Source organism: Rhineura floridana, chromosome 2, assembly GCF_030035675.1.
Source record: "Rhineura floridana isolate rRhiFlo1 chromosome 2, rRhiFlo1.hap2, whole genome shotgun sequence".
In the NCBI taxonomy this organism is placed as follows: domain Eukaryota; kingdom Metazoa; phylum Chordata; class Lepidosauria; order Squamata; family Rhineuridae; genus Rhineura; species Rhineura floridana.
Window position 1 is genome coordinate 79,677,590 of NC_084481.1, and position 13,479 is coordinate 79,691,068.

Genomic DNA, 13,479 nt, shown 5'->3' on the forward strand with positions numbered 1-13,479 from the left:
TGACAGTTCCGCCCCTGAAGCTCCAGGTACCCACAAGGAGGCTCAGCCCAGTCAAACAGTTGCCACCCCACCTGACACACCTCCTCTACCCATCACCAAATACATCACCAAGCTGGGTGATGGGGCATGTCTAGTTGCTGCAACAACTTTTGAGTGCAGTGTAGTAATGTCTAATCTAGACTAGTGATGATGCTGAACCCTGTGTAACCTATAAGCTGATTCATGAAGCGCTCTAAATAGAAATCTTTTAATAAACCTATTAAAGAAAAACACAGTTCCTCATTTGTGACTGACTTCAGGTTGCTCGGGCAGGACACTCAATGAGTTCTAGGGAAAACAATCCTTTCTCAAAGCACATGCACAGACTTTTTCTTAATTGAAGGGGCATTAATTTAGAAAATTAATTCTGGTCACATAGTACAATGGAAAGGAATGTATCTTTTGGAAATTTTGTGCTAATTCCCATGTAATCAGAACATGGGAGGCAAATCTCACTCCCTCTTCTATAGAGACTCCTAGTCAGTATTCTCTATTATTCAAAACCCTACCAACCCAATAGGTAGGCTTTTGTGTGACCAATTTTAACTTTCTAAAATTTATTCAACCAGGGACAAGTTGCAGGCTGCAATACCTCATTACCGAACTCATCATCAATGCCTATTTGTAGTAAGTCAGCAAGAAAAGAGCCAAGATATACCAATTGTATTGTATTAATGGCATTGATAATGATCTAAACCGGTAAAAAACCCTCAAAGCAACCCAGAAGCAAGAGATTCAAGTGACTGATTTAAAATTACACACCTGTTCAGCCTTCTGGTGAAACACAGCAGACATGGCCAGTATGGTGCTGCGCTCATCCAGTGCTGCAGCAAAGCTCTTCCATTCTTGATCTAGCTGGGTAGAGATCTGTTTAATTTGTTGTGATGCATAATGGCCAGCCTCTGAAAGCCTGGATGCAACTGACATGATGCGATTTATATTCACGTAGGCATTCTGAGGAGAAAAAATATATAAAGTAGGAATTACTTCTTTACAACCTTATAATATATATATTTTAAAAAGGATTAGGAAGGGTAGGAGAGAGAACAAGCAGCATTTCAGAGGATCTGAGAACCAAGCCAAGTTATTAACAGAATCATATGGTGCTGTTCTTATTTCTGGATTGTACCACTTCATTCTGCAGATGATGTAATGATGGCCACCAACTTTAATAGTTTTAAAAAGGGATTAGATAAAATCCTGGTGGCTAAGGCTATCAATGGCTACTAGTAACAAGGGCTATATATTACCTCCAGTATCAGAGGCAGAATTCCTCTGAATACCAGTTGCTGGGGATCATGGATGGGAGAGTGCTACTGGGCTCATGTCCTGTTTTGGGGCTTCCTGTAAGCATCTATGTGCAGGAACAGGATGTTGGACTAGATGGGTTTCTGGTCTGAACAATCAGATCTCTTCTGAAGTTCTTACGACAAAGGATCACTACCGGAGAGGTGTGTGTGTGTGTGTGCTTGTGTACATGCACGCGCGTGCGCACACACACACACACACACACACACACAACCAATCCATCTAAGTTGGAGAAGCAGAAGACTCCGTGAAGTTTTGAAAAACATTAGCATGAGGCCATGTTTTTCTGCAGAAACCCTTTTATGTTTTGATGTTGCAGTCTTTAAACTGTACCCAGCAATTGTAGAAACTCTAATGAAGAACAACCACTTGTTCTCATATGATCTCTTCAAGACCCTGATTCCCTTGGCAGTGTCTTTAACTAAGTAACTGCATGTGGCCCGATGCAGACTTTAATTTAAGTGCATATTGTCTTGGCATAAAATAAAGAGTACAGTGTATGGAAATGACAAATGGTAAGATATTATTTCAGAAAGATGTCATTAGAGGGTAATGTGTTTCCTATGCATTATAACACTAGGGAGAGAGTGCAACTTGCCCTTGTTTTCGACAATTAGTTCCTTGACAACGGGTGGGCTGATGGAGCCATGATGGAAAACAATTTTGCATATTTCTCTGAAGTCATGACTCACCCTTTGAAGGGGTCACATACAAAGTATAAACCAAATTTGGTGAAGCAGTTATGAATAGCTTCAATTAGAATAATCAGCATGTGCACTGAGATATTCAAATATAGATCAGCAATCAGTGTGATTTGTACCCATTTAAAAAGGGCAATGCAGCTTGGTTTAGAAAAGTAATTAGATTAATAAGATCACCGAATATACTTTAAAGCCAGTTTTCAGTTTTAATGAGAAATATTAATATATAGGCATAAATACTGCACAGGTTTAATAAAAGAACAATTCCATTTTTTTAAAGAATACCAACACTGTTCTATAAAAAAATTGCACTTCTTATTGTAAACAGTACTATACAATATTTAGCTAATTTATCACAACAGCCAGAGGAAATATATTTTCTCACTATGCTTATTTTACCAATGGGGATCTGGCAGTGACACTGAAAGCTCTGAATGAGTTCAGCTGGGATTTGAAATCAGTTGCCCCAATTTAGCAACAGCAATCCACATTTTGGATCTGATGCAGCAAGTATGCAACAGACTGTGCCAGGTGGAAACAGCCCACCATTCAACAATGCAGACTATGCACTTAGCACAGGTGTTTAGGGTTAGGAATGAGCTGTCTTCCCTCATCCTATTCACATTCCGTGGTCTTGTTCTGCTCTGCTTCATATGTCTTCTAGTTTAATGTGGAAATTTTCTAAAATTAATTTTGGAATCAGCACATACACAGTTTTATTCTTTTCATTCCATGCAGATTACTGACGACCACCACTGCCTATGCATGTTGAATAAAACACAGCACAAAAAAGAATGTTGATGTGATCAGAATTATCTTCCCCTCTCCCACTGTGATTTAATCAATGCACGTGTACTGATGCATAACGGTAACCTGTGAGGGGGATGAAGGAGGAAAGATACCAAAAACTGAAAATTGCAGAAAACAGCGGACACACAGCTGTCTGAAAATCCAAAACTGGAAGAATGACAGATCATTGGTGGCACTATGGAAACAATATTGGGCAAGTCAAAACGCTGAAATCCCAGTGGGGAGAATTTCATAAACATCCTTTATTGGCGTATGAATGGGGGTACACTTGGTGCTTCCCCATAGAAAAACAGTTCTGAAGAAGCTCCATTATTAGGAAAGGAGAAAGGCCAAGAGGTCCCTTCTTCTGTCACTCAGAAGGAACCCATCACAATGCTGTCAACCTCTGGGAGAATCTTAGGGAGAAAGAGGACACAGATCTTTAATACTTGTGCCCTTTCCTCCAAGCTTCTATACCACTTAAAAAGTTATGGGATTAAGACATTAGTCTTGTGCTCTCCAGATTTTATTACTTTGAGGGACTATCCAGAAAAAAAAGGAAAAGGAAAAAAGTCTTCAGTAAGCACCAGAGGTTCAACAGGGAGGGCGGCCTGTCTGACCTCAACTGGAAGGGAATTTCATATAATTGGGCCCACAATAGTGAACACATAGCTCCTGGTGGATATGAGCAGTGCATCTGAGATATGGGGAACCACTAACAGCGATTCCCCTAAAGGCTTCAGTAATCAGGTAGGGATATAAGCAATCAGGTAGTCCTTGAGATATTCTGGACCCAAGTTGTTAAGGGCCTTGTAAATTAATACAAGAACCTTAAATCTGATCTGGTAGTGTATGGGCAGCCAGTGCTAGCTTGCAAGCACAACTTATGTGCTGGCAATAGTCTGTCCCATGAACAGTCTAGCCACGGCATTTTGCATCAGCTGGGGACCAAGCCCAAGGGTAGCCCCACGTAGAGCACATTGCAATAATCGACTCTTAAGGTTACCAATGCATGAATCCCCGTGGCCAGACTGGTAGCTGGTAAAAAGCACTCCTAACCACTGAGGTTATCTGAGTCTCCTGTGACAAAGATGGATCCAGGAGCATCACCAAACTCTGAACCTTCTCTTTCAGAGGAAGTGCAACCCCATCCAGAAAGACAACTGGCCAATCTCCTGGACAACATTGGAAATATATCATAAGCTGCAGATGGCCAAAAAGCCCCTCATACAGTGGAGAGATACTGCAACACTAGCTGCCACTGGCACTTATCAGGAGGGAGATGGGGAACAGGGAGGTGACTGTTGTTAACCCATAACTGTGTGTGTGCTGATGTATCAAGGGAGCTCATGTACAAGTGAGCTACTTGGGTTAAATCTAAGAAACAAATAGTCCCAATTGGAGAAACTATTATTTGTTTACTTTTATATCTACTTCAGGATGCACCATCTAGCATACCTATAGCATGTATTCAGTGACTTCTTGATAAATTCTTATTCTGAATGACAAAATGTAGAAAGCATCAGCTCGCGCAAAAAGCAACAGTTTTGTGACAGCTTAAAGGCTAACAAATGTATTATGGCATAAACTTTTGTTGACCACATCCCATTTCATCAGATGTGCAAGTACACTGAAATTTTGAGATTTAAAACCTCTAATGAATTTGGATTTAAACATTCCTCTTTTTTTCTTATTTTTGCCACATGCATCACATATATTTAATACATAAAGTAACACACTTTTTATTTTAGTGTGTTTTTAACATCTTTGCAGCCATGAAGATTGTTACCTTAAAGGGGGGGGGATTAAATCTGAGGTTTTCTGGTTCCAGGAGGTCTAAACCCGACACCACACAATTAATAGTACATATTTCCTATGATTTTTATTATTGTAATAATTTTGCCTTAACTACCAGATTTTATGACACCAGCTATTTGAAAGGAGAAAAGAAAAACTTGTAGCTATGTGCTAGGAGTTTATATTAAACAGTGATGGCAATGAAACGGACAGTTGGACCCAATATGTATAGTCTATGGTAAAGCTGATGGAAAAGAAGTGCGTTTGAAAAAAAAGTGTGCTGAGAATAAGGAGTAGGAGAAAATGGTTAAAGAACTGCATATAATGACATTTTATTTAAGCAGTCCCCCCCCCCATTTTGTTACAGCAAAAGGAGAGGTAATTGGAATAAGACCCCACAGGGACTGGGGCTCAGTCATGGACATTACTAGCACACATGCTAGTAATGTAAAGCTAGGCATTATTCATCAGTGTACAGCTAGTGACAGTCCCCTATGAAACTCTGTCATTAAACGTTCAAAGAGGCTCAGTTTCTGCTTCATGAACCATAGAATAATATTATGGCTATGAAGAGTCTCACACATAAAGACCCTTTGCTATCAAACTCTCTGTTCCAATCCTTAATGGTTCCTCTCTGGATATGCTGATTCTCTGCATTTTCAAAAGAAAAGTATTGAGGAGATAAGCCAGTTTACCTAGATGAGACAGGAGTACCACATCTCCAGCCACATTGTACATCAAAAGGAAGGTGCATGTAACATATCTGGTGTTACTTTCTTAATAAAGCTACAATATGGCATCTTAGAGGACAGTGTTCTGAAATCACTTGCATAGGGAGTCCCTGTCAAAGTTTATCTCAGTTTGGCAGAACAAGCAATCCCAGCAACCAGTACAGATGAATGGACATAAACTAGACAACATCCATACACTTAAAGGGAATAATTAACCTTTTCAAACAAACAGATTTCTAATACAGAAAACTTTATGGGCAGAGAGATTGGGGTACCTCAGCATCTGATTGTCCTGATGTGCAACCTATACTCTGGACAAGAGGCTACTGTATGGACAGAATATGGAGAAACTGATTGGTTTCCAATCGGAAAGGGTGTGAGACAGGGATGTATTTTATCACCCCATTTGTTTAATCTATATGCAGAACATATACAGAAAGCAGGATTGGACCAAGATGAAGGAGGTGTGAAAATTGGAGGGAGAAATATTAATAATTGAAGATGGTCAGAGAATTCTAGTACCAACATAAAAAGCAATGAATAATTGAAGATACGCAGACGATACCATACTACTAGCAGAAACCAGTAATGATTTGAAACGAATACTGATGAAATTTAAAGAGGAAAGCACAAAAGCAGTACTACAGCTGAACGTCAAAAAGACTAAAGTAATGACAACAGAAGAGTTATGTAACGTCAAAGTTGACAATGAGGACATTGAAATTGTCAAGGATTATCACTACCTCGGCACAGTCATTAACCAACATGGAGACCATAGAAGAAATCAGAAGAAGGCTAGGACTGGGGAGGGCAGCTATGAGATAACTAGAAAAGGTCCTCAAATGCAAAGATGTATCACTGAACACTAAAGTCAGGATCATTCAGACCATGGTATTCCCGATCTCTATGTATGGATGTGAAAGTTGGACAGTGAAAAAAGCAGATAAGAGAAAAATCAACTCATTTGAAATGGGGTGTTGGAGGAGAGCTTTGTGCATACCATGGACTGCAAAAAAGACAAATAATTGGGTGTTAGAACAAATTAAACCAGAACTGTCACTAGAAGCTAAAATGATGAAACTGAGGTTATCATACTTTGGACACATAATGAGAAGACATGATTCACCAGAAAAGACCATAATGCTGGGAAAAAACAGAAGGGAGTAGAAAGAGAAGAAGGCCAAACAAGAGTTGGATTGATTCCATAAAGGAAGCCACAGACCTGAACTTACAAGATCTGAACAGGGTGGTTCATGACAGATGCTCTTGGAGGTCACTCATTCATAGGGTCGCCATAAGTCGTAATCTACTTGAAGGCACATAACAACAACAACAACATGTGACGGTGGATATCTACCAGCTAACAGATGACTTTTTCTGCTTTGATTTTTTGTTGTTATTATGTGCCTTCAAATCGATAACGACTTATGGTGACCCTATGAGTCCGCTTATTTCACTGTCCAACTTTCACATCCATACACAGAGATCAGGAATACCATGGTCTGAATGATCCTGAATTTAGTGTTCAGTGATACATCTTTGCTTTCGAGGACCTTTTCTATTTTTCTTAATGCTGCCCTCCCCAGTCCTAGCCTTCTTCTGATTTCTTGACTATTGTCTCCATTTTGTTAATGACTGTGCCGAGGTTCAATGTCCTCACTGTCAACTTTAAAGTTACATAAATCTTCTGTTCTCTTTACTTTAGTCTTTTTGATGTTCAGCTGTAGTCCTGCTTTTGTGCTTTCCTCTTTAACGTTCATCAGCATTCATTTCATTACTGGTTTCTGCTAGTAGTATGGTATCGTCTGTACATCTTAAATTATTGATATTTCTCCCTCCAATTTTCATGTCTCCTTCATCTTGGTCCAATCCTGCTTCCTGTATGATATGTTCTCCATATAGATTAAACAAATAAGGTGATGAAATACACCCGTCTCACACCCTTTCCGATTCTGAACCAATCGGTTTCTCCATATTCTGTCCTTACAGTAGCCTCTTGTCCAGAATATAGGTTGCGCATCAGGACAATCAGATCCTGTGGCACCCACATTTCTTTTAAAGCATTCCATAGCTTTTCATGATCTACACAATCAAAGGCTTTGCTGTAAACTATAAAGCACAGGATGATTTTCTTCTGAAATTCCTTGGTCTGTTCCATTATCCAATGTATATTTGCGATATGATGTCTGGTGCTTCTTCCCTTTCTACATCAAGCTTGGACGTCTGGCATTTCTCGCTCCATATATGGTAAGAGCCTTTGTTGTAGAATATTGAGCATTACTTTACTTGCATGGGATATTAAGGCAATAGTTTGATAATTACTGCATTCCCTGGGATCCCCTTTCTTTGGAATTGGGATATATATTGAACACTTCTAGTCTGTGGGCCATTGTTTAGTTTTCCATATTTCTTAACAATTTGTTTTCAAAATTTGGACAGATTCAGTCTCAGTAATTTGTAGCAACTCTATTGGTATGTCATCTGTTCCTGGTGATTTGTTTCTTCCAAGTATTTTAAGAGCAGCTTTCACCTCACATTCTAAAATTTCTGGTTCTTCATCATATGGTTCTTCCATGAATGTCATCCTGGCATCTCTTTTATAGAGTTCTTCAGTGTATTGCTTCCATCTTCCTTTTATTTCATCTCGGTCAGTCAGTGTATTCCCCTGTTGATTATTCAACATCTCTACTCTTGGTTTAAATTTCCCTTTCATTACTCTAATCTTTTCGAATAGGGCTCTTGTTCTTCCCTTTTTGTTGTCCTCTTCTAGTTCTATACAATAACTATTGTAATAGTTCTCTTTGTCCTTACATACTAGTCACTGTATTGTTGCATTTAGAGTTCTGACTGTGTTTTATCTCCTTTTGCTTTTGCTTTCCTTCTCTCTTCAACCATTTTAAGAGTTTCTTCAGTCATCCATTGAGGTCTTTGTCTCTTTTTAACTAGAGGTATTGTCTTTTTGCATTCTTCCCTGATAATGTCTCTGACTTGAGTCCATAGTTCTTCTGGTTCTCTGTCAGCTAAGTTTAAAGCCTCAAATCTGTTCCTTATTTGATCTTTACATTCTTCTGGGATGTTATTTTGGCATTATGATTGCTTTGTTGTTCTCCTTTAGCTTTACTCTGATTTTCGATATGACCAGTTCATGATCTATACTGCAGTCTGGTCTTGTTTTCACAGAAAGTATGGAACATCTCCCTCTTTTGCTACCAATTATATTCCTATATTGACCATTTGATGATGTCCACGTGTACAGTAGTCTTTTAGGTTGCTCAAAATATGTGTTTGCAAGAAACAAATTATTGTCTTCACAGAATTCAGTAAGTCTTTCTTCTGCTTCATTTCTGTCTCCTAAACCCAATTTCCCCACAATTTCTAGTTCTTCTCTGTTCCCTACTTTTGCATCCCCATGATTATCAGCACATCTTGTTTTGGTGTGTGATCAATTTCTTCCTGCACCTCTGCGTAAAATCTCTCCAGTTCCTCTTCTTCTGTGTTTGCCGTTGGAGCATAGACTTGGATGGTTATGATAATAGGTTTGCCATTTAATCTCATTGATATCACTCACTCAGAACTTGTGTTGTAGCTCCTGATTGCTTTTGCTACATCACTTCTCACTATTAAAGCAACCCCATTTCTTCTTAATTTCTCATTTCCTGTATAAAATATTTTGTAGTTGCCTGAATGAAAATGTCCCATTCCTGTCCATTTTATTTCACTCATGCCAAATAATGTTGATATGTTCTATTTCTTGCACGACAATTTCTAGCTTTCCCTGGTTCATGCTTCTCACATTCCACGTTCCTATTGTGTGCGTCGTACAACTCTGGACCCAGCTGCGTCATTAGTCACAGCACTACTCATACTTGTCCTTTGTTCTTCCCCGGTAGCTTGCTGAGTGCCTTCTGACTCGGGGGGTCTCATCTTCCAGCACTATCCCGTGTTGCATTTTGGATGCTCTGTTTATAAGGTTTTCGTGGTAAGAGGTATTTAGAGGTTTACCATTGCCTTCCTCTGAATTTGGATGCATCTTAGTCTGGTGTCTCAGCTTTGACCATTCTGCCTTGGGAGCCTCTTGGTCTAGACTCCTGATGGCATTGCTCTCAGCTTCTTCAACACTCTCAAACCCCCTCACCACATTAAGTTGTGCATCCTAGCTGTGTTGTGCATTTAGCTGTGTTGAATTTATTGGCTACAAATTCAACTAGAACCTGATTGTGAGTGTCCCACGAAACCAGTGGAATTTGGGTCAGTGGATTATAATCACCAGAGCTAGTATTTTGCTAGAACATTAAGTTTATCACTTCCAGTTTTATGAAACATGACATGTGATTTTTAATGACCCCAAACCCCCAAGCAACTTGTTTTACATTTCCCTAGAAGCCAATGACAGTAGTACATTCTAACTGCTCAATGAGTTTTTGACCTTTGAACATTTTAAGCCACATAAGTAGACACCTGCATCTTGTCAGGAAGATTCTTATACCTTAACCTCTGCTATTTTTTTGAGATTGCAATTTTTATATACTTTAGAAGTTGTCACATGATTTCAGCAAATAAACAATTGTTTCATAATTTCCAACATTTGGAAATAATTTCAAATAACGGGGTGAGATTGTAGTCAAGTGCAAAGTGTGGCTGCACATCCTAAAGCAGCTAGTTTGAAGTGGGAGGATGAAGAATGGCCACAAGGTCGTTTTGATTCACATAAAACATTAATGGTTTGGCACTCTTAATAGAAAGAACCTTCATCAACACTACTCTGAGGCACCATTCCCATGCACATGCAGCAGTGTATATGAATAGTGTGGGTTCATACAATAAGAGGACAGTGGACATGGGTCTTTCTTACCCAATATTTGCCCTCTCTGCTGGTCAAACAGTTACTTGGTGGAAAAGGAGACTGTGACTCCTGAGTAGTATGGGAGCATATCAGAGGGAAATGACTTCAACACTGCTATGAGCACATAACAAAAGGGACCTGCATTCCATGCAGATGGCTGCAGCTTGAGGTTGCAAATAAGGGTTATAGTTTATTATATGGAATTCATATATCAACGTCAGAAGTTTAAATGACCAATTGATCAAAGATGGAAAATAAATCCTGGCCATATGAAAAAGTGTAAATTATCACAGTACTAAACTCTCCTTTTACTGACTTTCTTTTAAGGGATGTCAGGAACATGGCAAAATATTATATTGTGCCAGCCCTCATTTTAAAGCCAGCCTTGTATTTATTTTTTTAAGGTCATGTACTGTGTCAAGACAGAATAAACTACACCTCAGAAAATGTAGTATTGCTGCCAGATGTTCAACCTGACCATTTGGCTCATCAAACCTCCAGAGCTGTTCCTCCTCTTTTAACTGGTGATTCTTCCTTAACTTTTCATCTCTGTTCCACACACATCCTTAGAGAAAATCTTTAGGTACTCACCATAGAATTCATAGCAAAGTGGTTATGCTGTGTCTGTAAATCAAGGGCATGTTGGTAGTTCACTCCAATTTCAGTATGACTTTGCAGGAACAACTCTTTGTTGTGACTGATCCAATCAAACATCTACAAGAAAGAAAGAAAATATCATGGCTAGAATTTGGGGAACCCTACTTTGGATCAAAACATACTGCTTTCTGCACAGATTTCTTCTGGTGTCAAACACCCTTTCTAGAATCAAACTAAAACTATGTCCTGTGAATAAAACCATGGCTTATGAAATACTAAGCACTGCTCAAATAATATGAAGTCCAGAGATTTGAACTGTCCAGATGATTGTGCTGTAATTTCAAACTTCTTAGGCCAGGTTAAGAGCAGCTACATGATCAGGGTGGAATAAGTATGAGTTTCTAGGGTCCCAGACAAATCAGAAACCTATACATGGGACTATATTATTTCAATGTGGAACTCCTGTATAATTCCAAGGAACTCCCAATATATGCATCATTACCTCCAACACCAGGGATCAGCAATACTCTAAGGAGGCAGCTTTAAATATGTATATTTGTTTTTAATGTTTTTAATTATTGTAAACCGCCCAGACAGCTTCAGCTATGAGGCGGTATACAAATGTAAATAAATAAATAAACAAATAATTCTGCACCCAGAGGACAACATTTGATATTTTCTCCCATGCCCTCCCTGCTGATGGAACAGTCCAACCATTATCCTCAGATTCAGAATATGAGTCCCCACAACACCTCCATTTCTTTGACCTCGCAGAAGCCAACAGATACAAAACCAACCAAGGACCCTTTAAAAGATGTAGCCACCTCCACTATTTTAAACCTTGTCAACCTTAGCTTTCTGCTGAGACAACATATTTCAATCGCTGCAAAAGGAAGAACTCTAGCCAGAAGAAGCCCCAGGGAGCTGTCCATGGTTCCGACTTCCTTGATTGGTGCTGAAAGAGATGTGACCTGACTTAATATGACCTGATTCAGCCTGACTTGGCCTTCCAGAATATATTTGACTGCAAGCCCCAAGCCTCTTGGAATGTTAGAATATGGTAGCTGTTCCCTTATAATGTGACACAGGAATGGTGGCCATCTTCACATTTGTCACCAGTGTACATACTATGACAATGAGACAATGCCACCCTGGCTCCTACTGGGATATAAATCTATAAATATAAATATAAATCTAATAAATAAATAAATAAACTGACTTCTCTATTTCAGAAGAGAGAGTGGCAAGAAAAATGTGTTTGTTATCATGGACATATTTAAATGGCCCTTTTAAAAATGTGGTGGAGTCAACACACTGAATTGTGAGGTGATTTTTGTGCAATGGCTGGTCTTTTCAAAGGCCTAACATGGGTTCAAATAGTGGCTCAAGAAATCCTGGCTTAATCCTTTCTTTAATTATTATTCCTCAAGAAGAGATAAATCTTAAAATGCCAGTGTATTTGAAAACACAGTTTATCATAGCAAAAACTCCACACCACCCTTCAACTTATGAAGACTTCAAAATAGTTGTGTCAATTAGCTCTGTATGATTGCTGCCAAGTAGAAGTAAAGCATATGGGTCAGACAGCTGGAAGATGTGACAGAAAGGTAATTTGTCCTTTAACCCAGAAATGCAACTGAGGCTGAACTTGTGGCACATATGTTATGTAAATACAGTAAGGAACAACATGAGCCGTGTTCACACATCATGCTAAATTATGCATTAGCTGGACAGAGGCAAGTGAGCATTAGGCTGGTGGGATTCCCCTACCCATTCCTTCTGCAAGGATCACTTGGCAGTTTTTAGTCTTGTTTTCCTGAATCTCACCTTGCTGTGTTGTTCAGACCAGAGATAACCAAATCTAGTCATAAGCCATAGTTTAAGAGAGTAGCATGGAGTGCAAGAGCCTGAAGCTCACCTGGGCATTCTGCACATCACACTAGACCATGGGCCAGCACAATGTGCAAATACAGACACTGGGTTGCTCTAGATTTGTCACGTGTTGGTTCATTCCAGATTTTTGCTATGTAACTAGCAACAGCAACAAACTTTATTGCAGACTAAGCCATAGGCCATGTGCAAGGTTACAAATGTACATAGAATAACAAAAGATAGAAGTATTTTTAAAATCAGTGTCTTGCTAAAATAAATGGGTTAGCTTTTCAGGGCGTTGGCCCTTTTACAAAAATTTTCCTCAGTTTTTGGGCCGCCAAGGCGGCGACTGCCAGGGTCACTGAATTGTTATTATCACATAAAAGAAAATTGACCTTCTCTTCGTCTGTATGGCAGGTTAAAAGGGCTAAAATTACGGATAAAAATTTCCCTCTGGGGTTTTCGTGTGGAGGGCAGTAAAGTAGGTAGTGGACTAAATCTTCTATTGCCTTACATCCATAGACGCATTGACGTTGAGCCACTGGTATACCGCTGTACCTACCCTCTATATAGGCCGTGGGCATAGTTTGGAATCGGAGGGATGTAAAAGCTCTTCTGATGGGGGCGGAGTCGAGGGTGTCTAAATAGTTAGACATATAATGGTTAAGTTTGAAAGATGGGAACCAAATTGAGTAAGCAGCCGCTTCTATATGTAGACGATTCTGCTCAGCATCCTTATCAAAAATCCAGTTACGGAGTGCAATATTGTTTAATTCCATTAACTTTTCCAGGGGGAGGTTAT

General features: G+C 39.3%; 1 protein-coding gene across 8 annotated transcripts in view; it reads right to left on the reverse strand.

Moving 5' to 3' along the window:
* The window catches only part of KALRN (kalirin RhoGEF kinase), an 872,788-nt gene that overhangs the window by 410,927 nt on the left and 448,382 nt on the right, over positions 1 to 13,479 (reverse strand). For all 8 annotated transcript variants that reach the window (XM_061609058.1, XM_061609049.1, XM_061609051.1 and 5 more), the window contains 2 exons: positions 10,800 to 10,922; positions 802 to 993 (listed from right to left, as the gene is read on the reverse strand). In XM_061609058.1, coding sequence (XP_061465042.1) covers positions 802 to 993; positions 10,800 to 10,922 — 315 coding nt within the window. The remainder of the gene's footprint in view (positions 1 to 801; positions 994 to 10,799; positions 10,923 to 13,479) is intronic.